The sequence below is a fragment of the Notolepis coatsorum genome (assembly GCF_963971535.1).
Source record: "Notolepis coatsorum genome assembly, chromosome: 3".
NCBI lineage: Eukaryota > Metazoa > Chordata > Actinopteri > Aulopiformes > Paralepididae > Notolepis > Notolepis coatsorum.
Window position 1 is genome coordinate 176,985,563 of NC_140167.1, and position 24,466 is coordinate 177,010,028.

Genomic DNA, 24,466 nt, shown 5'->3' on the forward strand with positions numbered 1-24,466 from the left:
GACTGGTAGTAGAGGGCACTGCGCAGGGTTAACGCCCTAATCTCCCAGCACTGGTGGCACCCCCACCTAAGGGATATTTGTAAATACTTTGTGTTATCATGTGAGATATGCTGTGAGTTTAACCCAAAGGCAGCACTGAAAGCAGGTCTGGGTAGTTTTCCCACCCCGGCAGCACCATGGAAAGAAATTTGCATAGACTTTATGGATATGGGAGTGCAACATCGGGTGGAGGGGAAGAGGTACCTGTTAGTGTGTGTAGACACATTCTCCCGGTGGGTAGAGGCCATTCCCACCAAGACTGAGAAGGCAACCGAAGTGATTAAATGGCTAATCAGAGAACTAATCCCCAGATTCGGGTTAGTTGAATCAATCCGGTCAGATAATGGTTCCCATTTCTCTAATGAAGCCCTCCAGGAGGTAGAAAAGCATTTCGGTATAATACACAGATTCGGGGCTGTGTACCACCCCGCATCGCAGGGGCTGGTAGAAAGGGCAAACCGCACTATCAAGGAAGGGTTGGCAAAGGTCTGCAAAGCAACCAGTTTGACTTGGCCGGAAGCCCTTCCCATAGTCCTCTTCACCATGAGATCCAGCACCTCTGCGACTCTCAATGTGAGTCCTCATGAGGTGCTTACTGGTAGGAAGATGCCGTGCCCGTTTCAGACCGCGCCCAGTAGTACTCCACCATTGGTGCTGGCACACTCCGAATTGAGTGATTACATAAAAGGCATGACCAACGCTGTAATGGCAATATCTCAACAGAAGTGGAAACCAGCCCAGTGGAAGTTGGGGACTGGGTGATGAGAAAAGTGAACAAATTCAATTGGTCTGACCCACGCTGGCTAGGTCCGTTCAAGGTAGCAGAAGTAACTACTCATTGTGTTAAGGTCTGGCTTAGGGAGGAGCGTCTCAGTAATTGGCTGCACAAGACACATATTTGTAAGTCAAGAGACCCCACCGAGCGGGATCTTAACGCAGTACGGAGGGACCTGGCCGAAATAACCAGTGATTAGAGACAAAAATGCCCGGGTCCAAATACACCAAATTGAAGGGTGAGAGGGCACTCGCCAGGTTTGGATGTCCAGCTACCAAGAGTAAGAGGGCACTTGCCAGGTTAGGATGCTCAGCTACCGAGATGATATTCATTATTGCTGCAATGACCGCCTTGGTTATTGCTCCCTTCGTATGGGGGGTAGATAGATATTGTAGAAACACACAGGCAGGAAATACAACTGCGATCCCCTCTGATACAGGCCCACCATTGGATTTACGGTATGCTGTAGCATTCCCGCTCGACATCCCAAACCCAAAATCTGATCCTAAATGTGTACCAGTCCTTGAACACATCTCTGGTAATGTTAGCTCTGTATGTGTGCCAAGGGTTGAGCACCGTCGGGAGAAACGAGACACGTCCATTAAAGGGCTACGACTGCATAGTCAATTTCTTGACTTTTCTGAGCGATACGCACCCGGGGGCCCTTATCCATCTAAGTTTATTGCTGTGTCAAAGTTATCCTATGAGAGGGGGAAGTCGGAAGAAATTAGGAGGATGACACGCCCCCCCGCTAGGTTTAGATTCAATGCCGGAGCTACGGCAAGCTACAGATTTGACGCATGTGACATCCTGACGTGTAACGGTAACCCTGTTACATACCAACAAGTTTCAAGTTCAAGTTTCTTTAATAGTTGTCATACAGAAGTACAGAATACTTTTATACAAAATGCTTCTTACTGTTACGCTCCAGAGACTGTGCAAGACAAGATAAGTATGAAATAAAATAACATAGTATAGCATGTAAATTAGAAGTAAAAAAAAAAATTAGGTCACAGTGTTCAGTATAGACATATGTACAATGTTCGATGCAGAATAGACGTAACTGAGTTACCATATAATATACAATACTGTAGTGTACTAATATACAATACTATATAGTGCAAGGCAGAAATAGGATGAGGTGCAATTTAGGTACAATTTACAGTAGGTGTACGAGTTGTAGTAAGTAAGTAAGTAAGTAAGTATTTATAAAGCACCTTTCATACATGTCATGTAGCTCAAAGTGCTGTACACAAATATAGGCATATATAACGATAAAAGCAATAAAGTCACAGTGATCAGTTAAGATCAATGTTTAAAAAAAAAAAAATAATAATAATAATAATAATAATAGTAACGTAAAAATGAAAATAACGTAAAAACAGTCATTTGCTTACCAGTTTGGGAGAACAGGTCCGCACAAACATGTCCGCTCAGTAGCAACCGGAAGTGCACTAAACCAATGCACTTGTATGGGTAGGTAGCAATGTTTAGCTCTTATAACGCTAGTGTAGTTACGTTTTTATCAGTGGTCATAGTTGGGTCCACAGTGCTTTTCCAAGTCCCATGGATCCATCAGTGGCCGTGTATTGTGTGCGTATGTACCCGTTCCCTCATGTGGTCAGTGGCCAGAGTTGGGTCCACAGGACTTATCCAAGCCCCATGGACCCATCAGTGGCCGCGTATTGTGTGCGTATGTACCCGTTCCCTCATCTAAAGAGTTGGGTCCACAAGACTTTTCCAAGCCTTACGGATCCATCAGTGGTCGTGTATTGTGTGCGTATGTACCCGTTCCTTCATCTAAAAAGTTGGGTCCACAAGGCTTATCCTAGCCTCATGGATCCATCAGGTTTTTCCAAGCCATAACGTTAGGTTATGACTATAACCAAGTTCTGTTAGTTAGGGGCGATGCTTGGCTTCGCCTTCTGCACGCGTACTGAATAAACCACAAATGTACCTCTAATACCAGTATTAGTCTGACCACACCCCTCATCAGCTTACCTTCATAAGCAGGTGTGTGGTCACCTGCTCTCCTCCTTCCCAAGCTTTCACCACAAGGTGAGGTCAAGGGCTGCAGCGGCCGTCCGAAGCCAAGCATCGCCCCTAACTAACAGAACTTGGTTATAGTCATAACCTAACGTTCTGTATCGTTAGTGGCTTAGCTTGGCTTCGCCTTCTGCACAAGGGAGGCCAAGCGGAGCCACTTGGCTGACAAATACACCCCGCTGACAGCCCCCCAAAACCATCAGAACAGGGAGGGCCGAGCCCCCCCGACCCCCCCTAATGGAGGGTAGCCCCCCTATTAGGGACGTCACGGGAGGGCGACGGACCCGACCGTGCGAAGAGGCACTCAAGCAACTCAACGCACAGGGTGAGCAGACCGTGGCTTGACCCACGACTACACACACGCACAACCCGCATGCCACCCGGGAACGAACGGAGGAACAACCTCGTTACTGCCCCCAGAATCACAGGGTCAAGGGCAAACCCAACCCCGTGGCAAGGCCGTAGCAGCGGAGCACGAAGGAAGACCCAGACCCACCAAAAGGACTGGACTCCCTGGAATGGGGGCCCGGAGAAGTCCATGATGCCAGCATCAAGACCCCACCAGGTGGGCACGTAGTGCCCCGCCCCCCACATCGCCAGCGTATTCGGACAAAGGCCCCTCAGTTACTGCACCTGGTATTCCCAGGCGGAACCAACCAGGCCAGTAAGCCGAGCGGGCCCCGTCCCCCCAATAGTACACCGCCTGGCACACTGACCCTGCAGAATAGGCAGTCAGCATGGCCGTAAGCACACAAAAAAGGTTAACCAACGGAAGCAGGCAGCGCACCGGGGAAAAACCAGGCAACAGGCTGTTAACCCTAGCCTGGAGACTGCGGACGAGACAGGCGCCAGAGGGGACAGCTGAACACAGCCGCCCCGGCGGAAGGAGCGTAAGCTGGCGGTGTTGCATGACCAAGCCTCCATTTAACAACCCCCACCCAGAGGGGTCGAGGCAGAGAAGGCTGACACGATTGGCAGACGTCATGAACGTGCAGGGGCACCCTCAACCGGTGAACCCGGGAGTTGACACTGCTCCAACACACCAGGGAACCAACCACCTCGGTGTTACCCAATGCGGTGGTTGTTCCTATAACCCCTCAAGAACTCCAAAACACACCTGCGGGTATACACCGGCTATACCGCAGTACAAGTGTTTCAGTTTCCAAAAAGGGTTAACCCAGGCCTACGGGTCGCAAACATCACTTCGGACCGGGCCTGGCGGTACGGGAAGCACAGGGTCACCAGAGGAGGTCAAAAAACCACCCCCACAGGCCCCTCTTCGCCATGCGTGAGAGAGGAGCGAAAAACAATGGAGAACCAGCCCCTAAGCACACCGTACCTGGTATTCCCCGGCGGTCTCCCAACCAAGTACTAACCAGGACCAACCTGTGTAGCGGCCGAGATCCGACGAGATCGAGCGCGTACAGAATGGCATGGCTGTAAGCCATGACGACAGTGCTGAGTAAAAACATACCCAACCAGGGTCTCCATAGCGCTTAACCCTGTGACACCCAGACCGACCTGGCATTTTTCCCCCTGAAAAAAGCCCAAGTCCCTCAGGGTACCAGAACAGCAGATCTGCATCCCCGGCGGACAACGGGTTCAACTGATCTGGACCAGCGTGACCAGAACCAGTCCCGTGCCCTAACCACGCCGACATGCCCCAGGAAAAGGGCAGATATGCGTGTTGATCTTAACATGAAAAGAAGGCGCCACCCAGACGTCGGGACGAACCGCGCCTGGTGGCCCACCCCAAGGGCGTGAGACCCCACTACATATGTTCAGATCCATCCCGTCATCATCCCCCAGACATGAACGAGGATCCGTCGACAACCCACCCAGGTCATGGGATGTGGTCGCCGGAAGAGGAAAAACCCCCATCTCAGTTGCTTTATAAAAACGCTGTTTCAACCACAAGCAACTAAGGCGTGCCAGTCAATCGCCTGTTTACAGCGAGCTAGCACTATACGTGCGTCGGGACACACCCCCATCAATGAACAGGCTATTTAGACCTGCCATTGAATCCCCAAGGCGCCCAGGGGAACGACAAGAGGGGTGTGACACTCCCTAACTCCAACACTTCTGGAATAGAAAGAAGGAAGCATCAACAGTATGTATCCCAGTCTACACAGCCGGGGTAAAAAATGTTCACATTTTCACATCCCACCACCCTCCCATAGGAAAGAGACGGGGATCCCCAGAGAGACTTCCCACGCGAGCTGTACAGATTGAAAAGAATATATTGCACCTTGAGCCATGTAAAAAACTGGTTTTAGGGCCTCCGGGGAAGAGGCACCGAACCCATACACACTCAATAAACGAATTGAATCGAATATACATACAATAGAAAAGGACCCTTCTAGAGGGTCCACTCACTTTGACAATCTGAGGAGGAAGGCTCTGTACTCTGATGGAGGCTTCCTCACATGGATCACATGGAAGAAGGAGTCCGAACTCACAGAAGGCCTGAGTAGGCGCTTGGTGAGGAGGAGCCCTGACCACCCCCCCTGAAAACAGATCCATCACATGGACCTGAACAGCACACGGAAGTCCTACCAACAGAGACGCGCACGGTGACGTACTCTATGGCGGGGGAATTCCTGCGGTGCACACGCCCAATATACCAGGCCGTGGGACCAGGAACTCCCTCCCCCCCCCCCCCCCCCCCCCCCCCGTAACGTGCCGAACCGCCACGTGACGGGAACCTTGAAGGACAGGGGGTGTACCCCTGACCGACAGAACAACGGGGAGAGGAAAGGTTACCAGTTCACCCCTTTACGACCCCACACCCATGATACGACGTAACGACAAAAAGAGAATATGACACAGTCATAGTCAACCCTATGAAGCGTTTCACAGCTCCACACAGCGCACGAGCTAACCTGCTATCTGATTTTTACTAAGGAAAAACACAGAATAGAGAGGGCTCTAAGAACCCCGGTCCAACATACACATGTGCTTCTGTGGTCAGTACAACCCAGTTGCAGGTCACATGACACACACAACCCATCATCATCACAATGAGAGAATACATCATTCTTGATTAGTATCGACCACAGGCCTTGCTAAGCCCACATGACAGCAACCAAACCAATTTCCCTTTAGGAAATAAGTTTCTCCAGCAGATTTAGCACAACCTCAGCAATCAAGCTGAGAGTTACATCGTATCCCTACCACACAAAAGACACAATTAATGCACAACATGTCTGATAGGAGGTGATAAAGTCCCCAGGGAACCGGGGGGGGGAAAACACAATCCTCCTATTTTACCCTCAATACGGCCAGTTAAAACAGGAAAACCTGTTAATGTGTGAACTCACTGTCCATTGTCATTACAGTCTGAGAAAGAACATTCTTTTACTCACTCGTCACCAAGCATAGCTTCATAGGTTAGTTGCCTTAGTAGTGAGTACACGGTACACATAAACACCATGATGTTTCTCACACAACAACCAGATCAATACATCACGACCTGCACAGAGAAGCTACTGCCAGTGACAAAAACAGCTCACACACAACCCGCAACGTATCTCAAATGCATTGCAACAACACACGTTTTGGGAAAAAACACCGTCATTCACAATACATTTAGCAAGGTAAAACCAGAAGACGTGTTATGAGGGTCTGGCCAACCCCGTACCTGCCCGGAACGCAGATCAGCGAAGTGCAGTCATAAGCCACCGTAGAACACAGCCCTCTTTGTTGACGCAATCCCCGTCTAGGCTCAGGCAGGGTTGACGAACATCCCCTGTCAAAGATGACGTCGTGGTCAAGAGTGTAAAACATGTTAAAAATCAAAGCACGTTCAACAGAATAGCATCAAGCTAACGGCTGCTCCAACCGTTCTGGTGCTATCGCTTCCGCTCGCGAGACGCCGATCTACGACGCACGCGATCAGGAGCGAGCTCCCGGCGGCGCGCGAGAAGCCTAAGCTACCCCGCGCCAGGCCACCGACCGGCTAACCGTAAGCTATGAACATGTAAACAATGACATAACACTCACCCAGACAGGCCGCCGTTCTGAACCCTCCTCACTTTTTAAGAGAAAAGAGAAAACAAGACGTCAACACCGCTTCACAACGGTGACATTAACACGTCCGGCGGAATCAGCACAGTACCAACTGGCCTGTATAGCTGACTTTGAACATGAATCTGCCGCTATCGCACATTACATGCACATATCCCCTCGTGAAGGAATACTCTCATTTGGATATGAAAGATGGGGTCTTAACACGGTGACAGAGAGAATCCACTCGTCCAGAACACACAGGGATCACCAGTGTCAATGGTCGCGGCCCACTAGTTAAAACTATAATGGTCGCCAGACCAAGGCCTTCTGTCGCCTAGACGGCTAAACAAAGGACCCTAGCCTGGGGCCGGTTTCCATAAACTTTGTCTAGTAGCCCCCATAGCACTAACAGACAAGTGGAGCCCGCCAGCAAACACTACTCACCCAACCTGGAACGCACCGCTCCTCACAACAGCGGCATGTCCGACAGTTCAGCTGTGGCCTGACAGGTTTCACCCCAACAAACACAGCAAGGAACTGCAGTTGAGAAGCATGCAGCGGCGTGCTCCCAATACGAAAACCGGTGGAGGGTTTGTAGAATGATCATCATCTTCTAGACACTCCAGTACGAAGACAATATCGCCGTATTTTCTCGAAAATAGTGAGAGAGAAAATAAAGATATGATGTCAACGTATCCTTGTTTCCCAAGCTGTTCCTAATCCAATTTCTTCCATCATGGTGTCAAGTGTGGGGATCTACCGAGGCACCTCTTCCTTGTGGTGAAAGCGAGAAGGAGGAGAGCAGGTGACCACACACCTGCTTATGAAGGTAAGCTGATGAGGGGTGTGGTCAGACTAATACTGGTATTAGAGGTACATTTGTGGTTTATTCAGTACGCGTGCACGTACGCGAGATAGTGCAGAAGGCGAAGCCAAGCTAAGCCACTAACGATACAGAACTATTTGTAAGCTAGACTGTATAGGTACGTTTTTAATTTTCCTTTAAAAATGTGTATGGAGCTGGCGTTTCTGATGTGTGTTGGTAGTGTGTTCCATAGTTTTGGGGCATAGTTGGCAAATGCCATACTTCCTATCCTCTTTTGGTTTCTGGGCGTGTCTAGTAAACCTGTAGTGGATGACCCTAGCGTTCTTGAGGGCAGATAACTAACTAGGGAATTTGCTATGTATTTTGGGCCTTGCTCATTAAGAGCTTTATATGTTAGGAAAAGGACCTTAAAATCAATTCTATGAGTTATTGGAAGCCAGTGCAGAGTGGCCAGGACTGGAGTGATATGTTCTCTTCTCCTTGTATGAGTTAGTAATCGAGCTGCAGAGTTTTGGATAAGCTGAAGCTTCCCAATGGTTGCTTTGGGAAGACCAGTGAACAGTGCATTACAATAGTCAAGCCGACTTGATACAAAAGCATGAATAAGTTTCTCTGCATCCTTTTTATTTACGAAAGGTCTTACTTTCGCTATGTTTCTTAGGTGGAAGAATGACGTTTTCATGGCCTTATTTATATGAGACTTAAAGGTCAGGTCTGAGTCCAAGATGACACCTAGGCTTGTAACCTCAGTCTTTACATAGGATGACAGACTCCCCAGGTTTTCACACAGCACTTCCCTTTTCGCTTTTGGGCCGATCAATAGGATTTCGGTCTTGCTTTCGTTTAATTTTAGGAAGTTATTGTTCATCCACTTGTTTATTGCTAACAGACAATTTGTAATGGACTGTATGGCTGTTGTGTTATTTGGTTCTGCGGAGATATATAGTTGTGTATCATCAGCATAACTATGGAAGCATACATTGTGGTCTCGAATGATGTCCCCGAGGGGCAGCATATATAGTGAGAAGAGTAATGGACCAAGGCAGCTTCCTTGTGCAACTCCAAAGCTGCTGTCATGTTCCTCGGATACATTGTCTCCAAGCTTAAAGGGGAACTCCAACATTTTGGGAAATTAGCTTATTTAACATCTTCCCTGGAGTTAGACAAGAAGATACATACCTTTTTTGTCTCTGTGCGTGCATTTTAGCTTTGGGAATATACGCTCCGTTAGCATAGCTTAGCTTCATCACTGGAAGTGAGGCAGGACAGTAGCCTTACAGTGCCTTACAGTGTATTGCAAGGTCTGACATTGACCAAATTTGATATGCATGACCTTGGTGGGCTCTAGGTCAACTCCTGAAAAGGGGGTCAATGTCAGACTTTGCAATCAAAAGTTAGGGGGCTAATAACCCTTGCCATAATTTCAGTGCGCCCCCTAACTTTTGATTGCAAGGTCTGACATTGACCCCCTTTTCAGGAGTTGACCTAGAGCCCACCAAGGTCATGCATATCAAGTTTGGTCAATGTCAGACCTTGCAATACACTGTAAGGCACTGTAAGGCTACTGTCCTGCCTCACTTCCAGTGATGAAGCTAAGCTATGCTAACGGAGCGTCTATTCCCAAAGCTAAAATGCACGCACAGAGACAAAAAAGGTATGTATCTTCTTGTCTAACTCCAGGGAAGATGTTAAATAAGCTAATTTCCCAAAATGTTGGAGTTCCCCTTTAACATAGAACCTTCTCCCCTTAATGTATGTTATGAGCCAATTTAGTACATGATCGGAAAAGCCAACCAGTCTTTCAAGACGACTGATCAAGATATTATGGTCAATCGTATCGAACGCTGCACTAAGGTCCAATAGGACAAGAATTGAGACTTTGCCAGCATCGGAGTTTAGCCTGAGGTCGCTAACTATTTTGGTAAGGGCAGTTTCAGTGCTGTGATTTGTTCTGAAACCTGATTGTAATTCCTCCATGATGTTATTATCTTTGAGAAAGGAGTTTATTTGTACTGAGACTATCTTTTCTAATATCTTGCTGATAAATGGAAGGTTCGATATTGGCCTATAGCTTTTTAGTTCGTTTACATCTAAGTTTGTTTTCTTTAGTAGTGGTTTTACTACAGCCGTTTTAAATGCATCTGGAAAAGTGCCTGTTTGAAGAGACATATTTATGATTTCAAGGACATGATTTGAGACACTATCGAACACCCGCTTGAGAAATGCTGTTGGTATAGGATCGAGGCAGGAGGTGGCGGAATTACACTCAGAGTAGGGATGTCCGATATTATCGGCCGACCAATATTATCGGCCGATATCGGCAGTAAAATGTGATATCGGAAAATATCGGTATCGGTTTAAAAAAAGAAAAAAACAATAACAATATTTGTTATATATATATCCAGTGAAATTATTAGTTACCTGAAATTATTCAGTTTTTTGGACGGGGAAACCCTGCATATATCGGTATCGGTTGATATCGGTTGATATCGGTATCGGAAATTAAGAGTTGGACAATATCGGAATATCGGTATCGGTAAAAAAGCCAATATCGAGCATCCCTAACTCAGAGACAATCTTACAGAGGTCAGGTAATGTAATACATGTGAATTCCCCCATAGTTATCTCAGGTGGGTTTTCACTCACAGCCAGATCTATATCAGCGGTAATGCTTGCTCTAATCAATGATATTTTTTCATTAAAGAAAACTGCGAACTCTTCACATTTTGTGGCAGATTGCTGCGGTATATGGGGGGGTGGTATGTTAATCAGCCGGTCGATGGTGGAAAAAAGTACCCTGGAGTTACCCATATTTTCTGAGATCATTTTGGAAAAATATTCCTTTCTCGCAAGTTGTATTGCCTTATTGTATGCGCCCATGGCGTCTTTGTATAAATTAAAGTGAGCTGTGAGTTTGAATTTCCTCCATTTTCGCTCGGCTATCCTACATTTTCTCTTGTTATCTTTAACATTGGTTTTATTTAACCATGGAGAGATTCTATCAGTTTTTACCTTTTTAACCTTCAGAGGGGCAACAGTATCTAACACTGTTGACAAGGTGCTGTGGAAGTTTTGCACTTTCTGATTTAAGGAGGATTCACTGCATTGGTCATATGATTTCATCATACTAGAGAATTTTGCTTCAGCTCTAGCGTCCAGAAGCCTTCTGTGAACTAGGAATTCGCTTCTGGTCTTATGTAATATTAGGCTTGTACCATAGAACACACAATAATGGACAGAAATTGGAATTTGTTTTACTGATACATTCTCAATGTTTAGCCCTGTTGTTATTAGTAGGTCCAGAGTGTTGCCATGTTGGTGGGTGGCCTCGTGAACATGTTGCATCAGTCCAAAACTGTCCAGTAGGTTCAGAAACTCACAACCCCTGGGGTCATCCTTTTTGTTGATATGAATGTTTAGATCTCCATTAAGAATGATTCTATCATACCTGGTAATGCAGATCGATATGAGTTCTGAAAATTCCTGTATGAAGAGTGGCGAGTACCTTGGTGGTCGATACAATGTCACACATATTACTGGTATTTCTGTTTTCAATACAATAGCAAGGTATTCAAATGATAAAAATGTTCCCAGGTCAATATCATTGCACACAAATTGAGTGGAGATGATTGCTGCTATTCCGCCTCCCCTCCCACTCTGTCTGTTTGATTGATAGAATTTAAAATTGGAAGGGCAGGTCTCAATCAGTGTTGCTACACCAGTGATATTGTCTAACCATGTCTCTACTAAAAACATACAATGTACACCATGTTTTACTATGAGTTCATTTATCAGAAATGATTTTTGTTTCAGCGCTCTAACGTTGAACAGTGCTAGTTTTAGCTGTACGGGTTCTGTAGTGGGGCGTGAGATAGTCTGTGGTTGAACACTGATATTGATAAGGTTAGATTTACATATGGGACGTGATAATGAGTAATTGATTAGTCTTTTGGTGATCAGAATCGGGATGACACTCAACGTGTTTTTTTGTAGCTTAGGCTGCTTCTGTATATAGTCTACAGAGCTAGATATGGTTGGTTGTCAGGCCAGTGATGCTACACTTTGTATGACGTTATGTATTAGCACATTTACCCCTGATATGTTTGGATGGATGCCATCGGGTCTGTAATGGTCTTTCCTGGACCAGAGCAGATCAAAGTTATTTATATAGCAAAGTCCTATAGTAGTACAGTAGGTCTGTAGCCATTTGTGCAACCAGAACAGACGGCTAAATCGCTCAGATCCACGACCTATGGATGGAATGGGGCCAGACACAATGCATATTTTACCCAGGCTTTCAATAGTGAGTATTAGTGATTCAAAGTCAGATTGGAGTTTAGCGGATTGTCTAGCCATTACGTCATTTGCTCCGATATGAATGATAACGGTGTGGGCGGACGGATATCTGTCGATGATTTCGGGAGTACACTCAAGTAAGTCAGTAACTTTTAAATCGGAAAAACAATATGTAATGCCGTGTGGTATTTGCAAAAACCTGGTGATGGAATCTCCGATGAGTAGGATCTCTGGCTGTTCATGGATGCATTCCCCGTCGTAGATGGCCAGGTTTCTATGGTGAAAAGCCGCAGGAGTAGCGTCTGCATTGTTGGCGGGGTTTGATGGTTGGTCGGGCAGCAGCGCCGTGTGGAGGGGCTCGTTCACAGCGGCATTTCCATCGATAACACTCGCCGTTTGAATGATCGTACTGGCATGGGCTGCAGAGCACCGCAGACGAGGACGTTTAAACTTTGGGGAGTCGGACCCATCGCGTGAGTCTGGGGAGTTTGGCGATGCAAGAGCAAACAGGGCAGAGCGCTTTCTGCTCCGGGTTGCAGATATATTTCCATGGTTGAGTTGTGAGCTGGAGAGGGCCGCCATCCTAGAACCCACCTCACCCCTGCCCACTTTGACAACCTAGGATGGCTTAGAGTAGACGACAGAGTACAGCAACTTGCAATGGGCCTGGTCTACAAGATACACTACGCGACCAAGGTACCCATGTACATGTCAAAATACTTCCCAAAGGTCAGTGAATACCACGATCACAACACCAGAGGGAGCTCCACAAATCATGTAAAACCCAGATTCGGCTCAAACAAGGGACTAAACACGTTTCGCAATTATGCCACATCAATGTGGAACGCCCTACCTAAAGCTGTAAAGGAATGTGAATCACTACCCACCTTCAAAAACACTCTCAAAAAACACCTACGTGAGACTGCAATTCGAAACTGGCCCCTACAAATGTCCTAACCTAGTTGTACAGTAAATGACCAAGTAAGGCTTTGTCAATATTCCGATGTACAGTGTAAAATGTGTGTGTGTCCCCTTCCCAACCCCCCCCCCCCCCCACCTCCAATGTACAGCCCTCACCCAACCCACCCAACCCCACCCCACCCAACCAACCTCCACCAATGTACAGTTTCTATGCCAAATGTATATACACTCCTTTTCTGGACACTTTTGTATCACAAACAGTACTGTATTTGCAAATCTGATATGTCATAAATGTATAGATGTAGCAGTACTGTCTATCTGTATGTCATGTATGTCATATATGTTATGATGAATTGAAAATGGGGGACCCTGATGTAAACAAGACGAAAGTCTTTCTCTGGTCTGCATCCCCTTAACAATTGTATGTATTGAGCTGTACTGTACTGTACCCATTCTGCAATCTGTTAATAAACTTTTCAATCAATCAATCAATCCTGGCAGCTTCGCTTGGAGCCTGGCTAGTAGCTAGGCTAGTAGCTAGCATCGGATAGTCTTTGAGCAAAGCTACATTACTAGCAGCAGGAGACGGAAACGAGGGAGAGCCTAGGAGGCTGGGATCATTACAAAGAGGATTGAATCGGTTTGATAGTTGAGGTGAATCAACAGGATCATATAGAGGAAGGGAGAGCTTCCTTCGGCCCCTCACCACTGTCGCCCAGGAGGGACTACTGGTGCAGCCTGCGTCCGCTTGTTCCATGCTAGCCAGCCTGGACATGAGCTCCGTTTGACGCTTGAGAAGATCCATTACTAGTATCTCGATGGTCTTCAGTTCCGTTCGCATTTCTGCGACATCTGACGTTGGAGCCATTTCCTCGGGGGAGTTTAGCACTGTGAGTACTGTAGCGTGTAGCTGTAGCTATGGCAACAACAAGCTCCGATAGCTTAGGTCACGTCCAGTAAAAAGTCACATAAAACCAATAAATCCAACAGCATAAACGATAAGAGCAAAAGTCACAGTGATCAGTTAAGATCACTGGTTAAAAAATGGTAGAAAGAAAGAAAACAGTCTAAAGTTTGAAAGTTTGGGAGGTCCGCAAAAACACGTCCGTTCAGTAGCAACCGGAAGTGTAGTGGATCCAACCAACTAACACACAGGAATGCAGGAGGAGGAGTCTGTAGTGCAAATCCTTTATCAATAAATATAAAGTGTGTTTGTGTGATCTAAAGTGTGGAGAGTGGGTGCTGCAGTGTGTTGTTTGTTTAAGTGAGTGTGTGCGTATGGGTGTGTGTGCTGTGTGCATTTGATGGTTGTTGCATAGTGTTTATTGTTCGTTTAGCAGCCTGATGGCCTGGGGATAGAAGCTTCTTCTGAGTCTTTCTGTGCTCGTCTTAAGACTGCGGTATCGCTTGCCTGACCGCAGCAGTTCAAAGAGGCAGTTGTTCGGGTGGCTCGAGTCCTTAATAATTCTCTTAGCCTTCCCCTTGCACCGCTTGTTGTAAATGTTCTGGAGGGTGGGAAGCCCCCCTCCAATTGTGCGTTCGGCTGAACGTGTCACTCTTTGTAGTCTGCTACGGTCTTGTGCAGTGCTATTCCCAAACCAGGAGGTGATGTTGCCAGTCAGGATGCTCTCTATTGTGCATGAGTAGAAGTTCCTAAGGATCTTCTGACTGACTTGGAACTTCCTTAGGCGCCTGAGGAAGTAGAGGCGTTGTCGTGCCTTCTTCACAACACTGTCAATGTGTGTGGTCCATGTCAAATCCTCGGATATGTGGGCTCCGAGGTACTTGAAACTGTTCACTCTCTCAACCGGTGCCCCGTCGATGCTGAGGGGGCTGTAGTCCTTGACCCCCGACCTCCTGAAGTCCACAATCATCTCTTTTGTTTTGCTGACGTTCAGGGAGAGGCAGTTCTCCTGACACCACTGTGACAGGTTCTCTACCTCTTCCAGGTAGGCCCTTTCGTCGTTGGCAGAGATCAGGCCCACCACTACTGTGTCATCAGCAAATTTGATGATGGTGTTGTTGTTCCGCTGTGCTACGCAGTCATGTGTGTACAGGGAGTAGAGGAGGGGGCTCAGAACACAGCCCTGGGGGGCCCCTATGTTGAGCGTGACATCTATTGGTATTGTGGAGGGACAACGTTAAGGAACACGCTCGATAGGGCATGGACAGGATCATGTACTTTGATCTCACTGGTTGCCCCGGTAACAATAACCTCTATTTCCGTAGCTGACATAGAACGAGCTGCTACTACGCGTGTCAGGCATCCCCTGTGTAACTGAGGGGTTACAAAACCCTGACTGTATTAAAGATTGTGATAGATTAAACCACTGCTAATTATGTACTTAGTATTACTTGCCAGACAGTACAACTAATTATGGCAGACACTCAGAATAACACGGCACGGTGACAAAGAAATATCATTGAGGGTATTTATTATTATGCAGCAAATTGTACAGAGATGAGAATTAAGGTCGCGCTTGTATGGCGAAGAATATGAATAAGTCAGTCAGTAGCAAAAGTCAGTGGGAATAGAATAATTCCTACGATGGGGTACTAGACTAACGCCGCCTGGCGTAGGATAGCAATATAGGGGGAAACGCTGGTACCGCTGGAGACAAGGGGTTTCCTCCCAGAGATGTAAGCTCTGGAGGGAAGAAGAATGTTCGGATACTCAGTCTGTTCAATTGAAGAAGAAGGGGGTTCGCGTACAGAATCCAGTCCTTGTAATCCAAATGCTCAGCAACAAAGCAATAACTGTAATCCAATTGCACGATAGCAATGACGATAGCCAGCTAGCTTCGGTCCACGAAGCCAGCCCGAAGTAGATCCTCAAGGTGGTTAAATCCAAACGACAGTGGGTTTTAACGGTGCTCTTCTCCAGGTAGTACGTTCCACAATCACTATAATCCAACCAAATACTGGTTCTGCAATCGCCGCCGTCGGTTCCAATATGCACATGTCCAGTAGGTTCTACGACTAGGCCCTCCTCGTGTACTGGCACCAATGTATTTAGTCCACGCACACTGGCTAAGGTTCCACTAGCTAAACGAACGAACTGCTGGGTAATGTTGCACACGAACGAACTGCTGTTGGCACGATACACAATAAATAACGACTCTTTACTTCACATTAAGCTAAGTCGAACTTGACGTTACTGCATTAACTCTGAAACTTTTACTATTCACTTCGCACGTGGTTCTCAACGCTCTGTTTAGACGAACTGCTTGACTTCACTGTTTTACCAAACGAACGCACAAGATGAACTGCTACAGTTCGCACCTGCCGCGATATATATACTTAAGTGGCTTTCTAGTGCCAAACCTCAGTTCTCGTCTCGAATCAATGCGCCGTCTCCAGGCATGTTCCAACATGCCTGGACTCGCCTTTGAACCTGACTTTAGGGGCTCGCCGTCTGGCGCCGATAACGTTATCCAATGAGGAAAGTGAATATTACTGGGATTCAAACGCAGGCTTAAAGGGATATAACGTGTATATATAAATAATATACAAGGTATATAAAACAATAAATGTAGATTCTCAGCTTTTAATCTGGCCCTTCACAACAGCCGCCTCCTAATTAGTCCGCACCTAATTAGTTAAAGGAGACAGATTAATAGTCCAGTCAACGGCTCAATACTTGTTGTGAGGAGTAAGGCAATCTACAAAGTCAGTGGGTCATGGTCGTCATCAGGGGAGTCAGGGAGCTCCGGCAACTCTATCAGCTTTGCCACGGGTCGGGTGTAGGTCCGCCCTTGGACTATGACTTCTGCCGCTCTGACCTTCCCATCGGCACCAGTAATCACTTTGCTTACGCGGCCGGCCGGCCACGTAGCTCGGGGTAGTGACTGGTCTATGATCATAACGACTGTGTCCACCTTCAGGTTGTCCCGGTCCTTTACCCACTTCTGACGGGCTTGGAGGGACGGTAGATAGTGGAGGAGGAAACTGGTCCAAAACTGGTCAGCCAATACCTGACTGTATCTCCACATTCTTCGGCCGTTCACCTCCTCAGGTCTGTACACCGCCTGTGGAAGGGCAGGGTCCAGCCGCCCCATCAAGAGATAGTTTGGGGTGACTGGGTCGAAGTCTGCTACGTCACTTGAGACGTAACCGAGGGGCTTCGAGTTCAAGACGCCCTCGATCTCCGTGAGGACTGTCGTGAGGACTTCTTCCGCCACGGTCTGGGCCCCAAGCACGGTGTACAGAGCAGTCTTTATAGAACGGACTTCTCTTTCCCAGGCTCCCCCGAAATGAGGGGTGTTCGGGGGGTTGAACTGGAATTTGATCTGAGAGGGAGCGAGGCGGGTCTTAAGTCCTTCACCCATAGCCTGGAAGCTCTCTCTCAATTCTCTTTCTCCGCCTTTGAAGTTTGTCCCTTGATCGGACAACAACACAGACGGGCTTCCTCTTCGGGCTTGAAATCTCCGGAAAGACATGAGGAATGAATCCGTACTCATGGTCTGGAGGATTTCTATATGAACAGCTCGGGTGGTCATACACTTGTACACAATGCCCCACCTCTTCTCTGTCCCTCTTCCTTTCTTGACGTTGAAAGGGCCGAAGCACGCCCGTGGAGTGGAAGGCCTTCTCGCCGAGTCGGAGGCGGCAGGGAGGCAGGTCGGCCATCATAGGTATACTGGGCTGTGCTCGCCACTTGCGACAGTTTAAACAAGTCCGTTGGAAGCGACGTACTGCTTCTCTCCCTTGAAGTATCCAGTAACGTCGTCGGATCTCAGCGAAGACTCTCTCTGCCCCCGCGTGGTACACATCCTCGTCGTACTTCTGTATGATCAGCTCGGTTACCTTGTGTCGGCTGTTGAGGACGATAGGATGCTTGACATCATCCGTCAAGTCCGGGGCCCGTCTCAAACGACCACCCACCCTGATGAGGTGCTGGGTGTCGAGCTCGGGGGCCAAAGTGAGCAGTCGGCTGTCTGAGGAGATTGGCTTTTCCCCTTCCAGGCAGTCTAGCTCATCTGGAAATGAGTCTCTTTGGGCTCTCTTTAGCAGAAGGAGTTCTGCCTCTGCGTAGTTCGATGCGTCAATGTCTGTGGTGGGGGGGGCCTCAGGGTGGTGCCACAAGAATGTCCTTTTCTGAGCACTCTCAAGGGTTAAGCAGTCGGCTATGTTAGGGTCCGTTGGAGCTGGGGCGTGCGTCAGCCCGCAGAACATAGACTTCTTGATCTCTGCCTCCTCTTGACTCGCCTCCCGTGGTGTGGGGGTAGGCCACTCCTCCTCCGGGAGCTTGAGGAACTCAGGACCGTCACTGTAAATGTTGGGACGTGTGAGGTCGTCTAGGGACATCCCCCGTGTGATGACATCTGCTGGGTTCTGCTTGGTGTCAACGTATCTCCAGCACTCTGATCCTACCAAGTCTTGAATCTCGGTGACTCGGACTCCGACGAAGACTTTGTATCGACAAGAATCGGACTGGATCCATGTGAGCACAGTCATGGAGTCTGACCACAGGATTGTCTTTCGCACCGTTATGGTGAGTTCACGTTGTATCAGCGTGGCGAGTTGCGCGCCTACCAGAGCTGCGCAGAGCTCTAGACGCGGGATAGATTGTTGCTTGCGGGGGGCTATTCTTGAGCGAGCCAGGACAAAGGCTGTGTGTACTTCTCCTCCCTCCTCTCGGGCTCTCAAGTAAGCCACCGAACCGTAAGCTACTTCTGAGGTGTCACTGAAGACATGCAGGTCCATCTGACACGTCTCCAGCCGCACTGTGGGTGGGAAGTAGAACCGGCGAATGTTCACATTTTGGAGCGAGTTGAGTTCTCCCTCCCACTCTCTCCAGGTGGAAGCCAGGTGGTCGGGTATGGGGTCGTCCCAGCCCTGCTCCTTGTCCCACAGTTCTCGCACCAGCATCTTCGCCAGAGTGGTGTAAGGTAGGATACACCCCAGCGGGTCGTATTGGCTTGCGAGTGTTCTGTATACGCTCCGTCGAGTGGTCGGTAGAGGGGTCGACCTTCCCTGCTCCTGGGTCAGGGGTGTGTGTTTATAATGGAGCGAGTCTGTTTTGAAGCGCCAGACGAGGCCCAATGTCATTTCCTGTGCTTCACCTGGGGTGGTCGCCATCCAGGTCTCGCTGCTTGCTGCCTTTGTCTCTGGGGAGAGGCTGCGAAGTACTTGAGGGTCACTGCTGGCCCACTGCCTAAGGTCGAAGCCGCCTTTGATCAGGGAGGCTCGGAGCTTAAGCAGGATGGCTTCGGCTTCTTCTGGCGTTGATACACTTTGTAGGCAGTTGTCCACGTAGAAACTCCTCTCTACGCTTTGTCTGACCTCCTCGTCAGCTCCAGGGTCTTCGGTCACATGCTTTTGTAGTGCGAACGTGGCGCAGCATGGGCTGCATGTGGTGCCGAAGGGGAGGACCTCCCATTGATAGATGGAGGGTTGTTCATCGTCGATCCTCTCTCTCCACAGGAACCGCAGCAGGGGCTTGTCCTCCTCCATCAGTCGCACCTGCAGGAACATCCCTTTGATGTCGCCGCTGATGGCCACTTTGTCCTGGCGGAAACGTAGTAGTACGCCGAGGAGGGAGGGGCCGAGTGTCGGGCCGGATAGGAGCAAGTTATTCAGGTTCTGTAGTCCGATCTGGTAACTGCAGTTGAATACAATGCGGTTCTTGCCGTTGTGGTGGACCTTGTGATGGGGCACGTACCAGGATTCAGTCGTCTGGTCTGCCTCTTGATTGTCGATTTTCTTTATATGTCCCGCTGTGATCAGTTTGTCGATCTCAGCGCGGTATATAGTGGCTTGAGGGGGGTCTTTAGCTAGACGCCGCTCGGTGTTCAGTAGATAGCGTTGTGTCGCTTCTTTTGATGCGTGGAGGGTGGGCATCCCCTCTCGCCTCAAGAGTGGAGTTGCGTATCTCATCACTCCGTCGACCTCGACCCTCTTTGTCTTCTGCTCGAGGAGGGCTATGGCATACTTGTCTTCCTTGGAGCTAACTAGTTTCCGTTCGTTCTTGAAGGGCATCGAGTCTAATGTCCATAGTCTCTCGACGTGCTGCAAGAGGGTGGTGTCGTCATCGCTTAGGTCTCGCCGAATAGTACGGATTGTCATTGTTTCTTCGGTACCCCGCAGGCCCAACTGGGCTGCGGCGGAAGCGAGGAGGAGAGTCTTTTCAGACCCATCGTCGAGGACGGCGTAAGTGTCCAGGACCTTGTCCTCGTAGCTTAGGAGCACTCGGACCACCTTCAAGAGCACTCGGGAGCTCCCGCTCTTCGCAGGGTCTATATACATGACATCTACTCTCGAGCTGCTTTGTGGTACGGGTCTCCTCTTGTTGCTGTCGTGTAGGACATCCAGGTGGGCGCCGTCGCACTTGCTGCATCTTTTCTTCAGGCGGCACTCAGCTGCCATGTGGCTGCGCGCGCAGCGGCGGTTCGCTTTGATCCACTGACTCACTTCGTCAGCAGTCAACTTCTTGAAGGTGTCACATTGAGACAGCCAATGTTCATGTTCACAATACTGGCAGGCAATCTTCCACTTTCCCTTCGCGGGGGGGGTGTTGTGATTCTTGGGCCGCGGCACTGACTCGGCCTGGTGCATAACGGTCACGGACCGGCGGTTGTCATTGAACCTCCTCGGTCCATCTTTAGGGTTAGAGCCACTCCACACGAATGTGTCTAATCGTAGACTGCTGACCTCCCTGGCGAGGAAATCAGCCAGGTCTAGGAGGGATGGTTCTGGGCCGTGGGGGTCACGGTGGTCTTTCTGCCGCCGAAAACGCTCTTGGCGGGCTGGAGGGAGCTTCTCCAGTATCCGCTCCATGTTGGAATTTGCATATAGTTCATATCTCCCCTTCTCCTTTTGTGACCCCAGCATCCCCACAAGGGATTGTACCTTGATAGAGAGGTCATCTAGTGCTCTATTGTCTTTGGCTGGGGGGAGGCGGTCGATATCTCGTATTTCTTGGATCACGTAATCCCATGTGCGTCCATAGCGCGCGTCGAGGGCCACCAGAGCATCTGAGTAGGGGGTTCTTGAGTTCGAATATGCCAGCGCTATGTTATGCGCTCTGGGCACTTTAAGGTGCTTGAGGAGGATGGCATATTTATAAGACTCGTTGTGTACATCGGACATTATAGGGTTTGTAACGCAGTGGCTCGGGGCTGAGGTCGGGGCTGTACTGGGCCTCCTGGTCCAAAATAGGTTTGTGCTGGTGGGCTTGATGTCCTCCCTCGTCCTCCGCTAGGTCCTGGAGTCTCCTAGTTAGTTTCTCGGCGACGTAGGCGGGATCTTCCCGTTGGCTGGGTCCCGTATAGACCGGTCGGGCAGGGGAAGGTGCCCTCGACCCGTGTCGTGATGATCTCCGGGAGCTCCGTGTGGAGGAGGGGGGGGTCGCCCTCTGGATCAATTGTTCTATCATCTGCGCCTGCAGACGGTCTCGCTCCGCTTCGCGCTGTGCATTGGCGGCGTCGCGCTGTGCATCGCGTTGCGCGTTGTTGCGGTCTCGCTGAATGTTCTCTTCAACCTGGAGGCGCCTCTCTTCCAGTCTGATAGTCATCGCTGCGTCAGCCTGGAGGCGACTCTCTTCCAGTCGGATGCGTTCATGCGCACTCTGTTGTTGCGCTTGGAGGCGCTCTCGTTCCACTGCAGAGTGTTCGCGCTCACTAAGTGTCTGTGCTTGGAGACGGTCTCTTTCGGTTGATGCAGTTAGTGTGGCGATCAAGGCTTGTGCTAGTCGCTGGTCAGCCTCGCTGGGGGATGACACTGATGGAGGTGATCGGGCGCTGGCAGGACTTGGTGCGCTCCGAGGTCCATCTCTTGAGCGCTGCTTCTTGATTTCTCCCGCGCCCCGAGGTCCATCTCTAAGACGCGGTACTCTTCTCTTGGGTGCGCGCCGAGGTCTATCTCGGGTGCACGCTCTTGGGTCTCTTGCGTTCCGGGGTCTATCCCGGTGGCGCTTTCTTTATACTTTGGCGCTTCGGGGTCTATCCCGGTGGCGCTGTCTTGGGGTATAGTCACGTCATGTCCCACTTGTTCCCCCCCGTGAGCTAGGTCAGTTTTGTTTGAACCCACTGGGGTCTCTACTGGTGGGGCCGACAAGTCGATAGGATTGGGCATGCTTAAGCTATCAGTTTTATCCGTGCTTAGCGTCTTTTTAGATAAGCTAGGAGGTAAAACGAAAGCGTAGTCCTCCAGGTGTGGAGGGGGCTGACGTTTGCGCCTAGGGCGCTCTAGTTTGGGAGAGCCGTTTGGAGAGTGTCCGCCGCTGGCCATATCACTATTAATATGATATTAAGATTACTGATACCATCCGGCTCGAAGGACCAATTGTAACTGAGGGGTTACAAAACCCTGACTGTATTAAAGATTGTGATAGATTAAACCACTGCTAATTATGTACTTAGTATTACTTGCCAGACAGTACAACTAATTATGGCAGACACTCAGAATAACACGGCACGGTGACAAAGAAATATCATTGAGGGTATTTATTATTATGCAGCAAATTGTACAGAGATGAGAATTAAGGTTGCGCTTGTATGGCGAAGAATATGAATAAGTCAGTCAGTAGCAAAAGTCAGTGGGAATAGAATAATTCCTACGATGGGGTACTAGACTAACGCCGCCTGGCGTAGGATAGCAATATAGGGGGAAACGCTGGTACCGCTGGAGACAAGGGGTTTCCTCCCAGAGATGTAAGCTCTGGAGGGAAGAAGAATGTTCGGATACTCAGTCTGTTCAATTGAAGAAGAAGAAGGGGGTTCGCGTACAGAATCCAGTCCTTGTAATCCAAATGCTCAGCAACAAAGCAATAACTGTAATCCAATTGCACGATAGCAATGACGATAGCCAGCTAGCTTCGGTCCACGAAGCCAGCCCGAAGTAGATCCTCAAGGTGGTTAAATCCAAACGACAGTGGGTATTAACGGTGCTCTTCTCCAGGTAGTACGTTCCACAATCACTATAATCCAACCAAATACTGGTTCTGCAATCGCCGCCGTCGGTTCCAATATGCACATGTCCAGTAGGTTCTACGACTAGGCCCTCCTCGTGTACTGGCACCAATGTATTTAGTCCACAAGTTTCTTTAATAGTTGTCATACAGAAGTACAGAATACTTTTGTACAAAATGCTTCTTACTGTTGCGCTCCAGAGACTGTGCAAGACAAGATAAGTATGAAATAAAATAACATAGTAAAATTAGAAGTAAAAAAATTAGGTCACAGTGTTCAGTTTAGACATATGTACAATGTTCGATGCAGAATAGACGTAGTTACCATACAATATACAATACTGTGCAGTGTACTAATATACAATACTATATAGTGCAAGGCAGAAATGGAGAAATGGGACGAGGTGCAATTTAGGTACAATTCACAGTAGGTGTACGAGTTGTAGTGCAAATCCTTTATCAATAAATATAAAGTGTAAGTGTGTTTGTGTGATCTAAAGTGTGGAGAGTGGGTGCTGCAGTGTGTTGTTTGTTTGAGTGAGTGTGTGCGTGTGGGTGTGTGTGCTGTGTGCATTTGATGGTTGTTGCATAGTGATTATTGTTCGTTTAGCGATTATTGTTCGTTTAGCAGCCTGATGGCCTGGGGATAGAAGCTTCTTCTGAGTCTTTCTGTGCTCGCCTTAAGACTCCGGTATCGCTTGCCTGACCGCAGCAGTTCAAAGAGGCAGTTGTTCGGGTGGCTCGAGTCCTTAATAATTCTCTTAGCCTTCCCCTTGCACCGCTTGTTGTAAATGTTCTGGAGGGTGGGAAGCCCCCCTCCAATTGTGCGTTCGGCTGAACGTGTCACTCTTTGTAGTCTGCTACGGTCTTGTGCAGTGCTATTCCCAAACCAGGAGGTGATGTTGCCGGTCAGGATGCTCTCTATTGTACATGAGTAGAAGTTCCTAAGGATCTTCTGACTGACTTGGAACTTCCTTAGGCGCCTGAGGAAGTAGAGGCGTTGTCGTGCCTTCTTCACAACACTGTCAATGTGTGTGGTCCATGTCAAGTCCTCGGATATGTGGGCTCCGAGGTACTTGAAACTGTTCACTCTCTCAACCGGTGCCCCGTCGATGCTGAGGGGGCTGTAGTCCTTGACCCCCGACCTCCTGAAGTCCACAATCATCTCTTTTGTTTTGCTGACGTTCAGGGAGAGGCAGTTCTCCTGACACCACTGTGACAGGTTCTCTACCTCTTCCAGGTAGGCCCTTTCGTCGTTGGCAGAGATCAGGCCCACCACTACTGTGTCATCAGCAAATTTGATGATGGTGTTGTTGTTCCGCTGTGCTACGCAGTCATGTGTGTACAGGGAGTAGAGGAGGGGGCTCAGAACACAGCCCTGGGGGGCCCCTATGTTGAGCGTGATGGATGAGGAGGTGCAGTTGCCGGCTCTTACCACCTGGGGTCTGCCCGTCAGGAAGTCCAAGACCCACTGGCACAGGTCATAGTTCAAGCCCAGGTCCCTGAGCTTGGCTATGAGTTTGGAGGGGACTATGGTATTGAATGCTGAGCTGTAGTCGATGAACAGCATTCTCACATAGTTCCCCTGCCTCTTGTCCAGGTGTGATGCTGCTGTGTGCAGCACATGGGCTATGGCGTCCTCCGT

The 24,466-nt window shown here is 48.8% G+C and overlaps 1 protein-coding gene across 1 annotated transcript in view; it reads left to right on the top strand.

Annotated features, from left to right (window-relative positions):
- Window positions 1-1,021: 1,021 nt before the first annotated feature.
- LOC311226077 (beta/gamma crystallin domain-containing protein 2-like) overlaps window positions 1,022-24,466 on the top strand; it is a gene marked incomplete at both ends in the record, with an annotated part of 111,879 nt that continues 88,434 nt past the window's right edge. Inside the window, one exon of the mRNA XM_084311454.1 lies at window positions 1,022-1,094. Coding sequence (XP_084167580.1) covers window positions 1,022-1,094 — 73 coding nt within the window. The remainder of the gene's footprint in view (window positions 1,095-24,466) is intronic.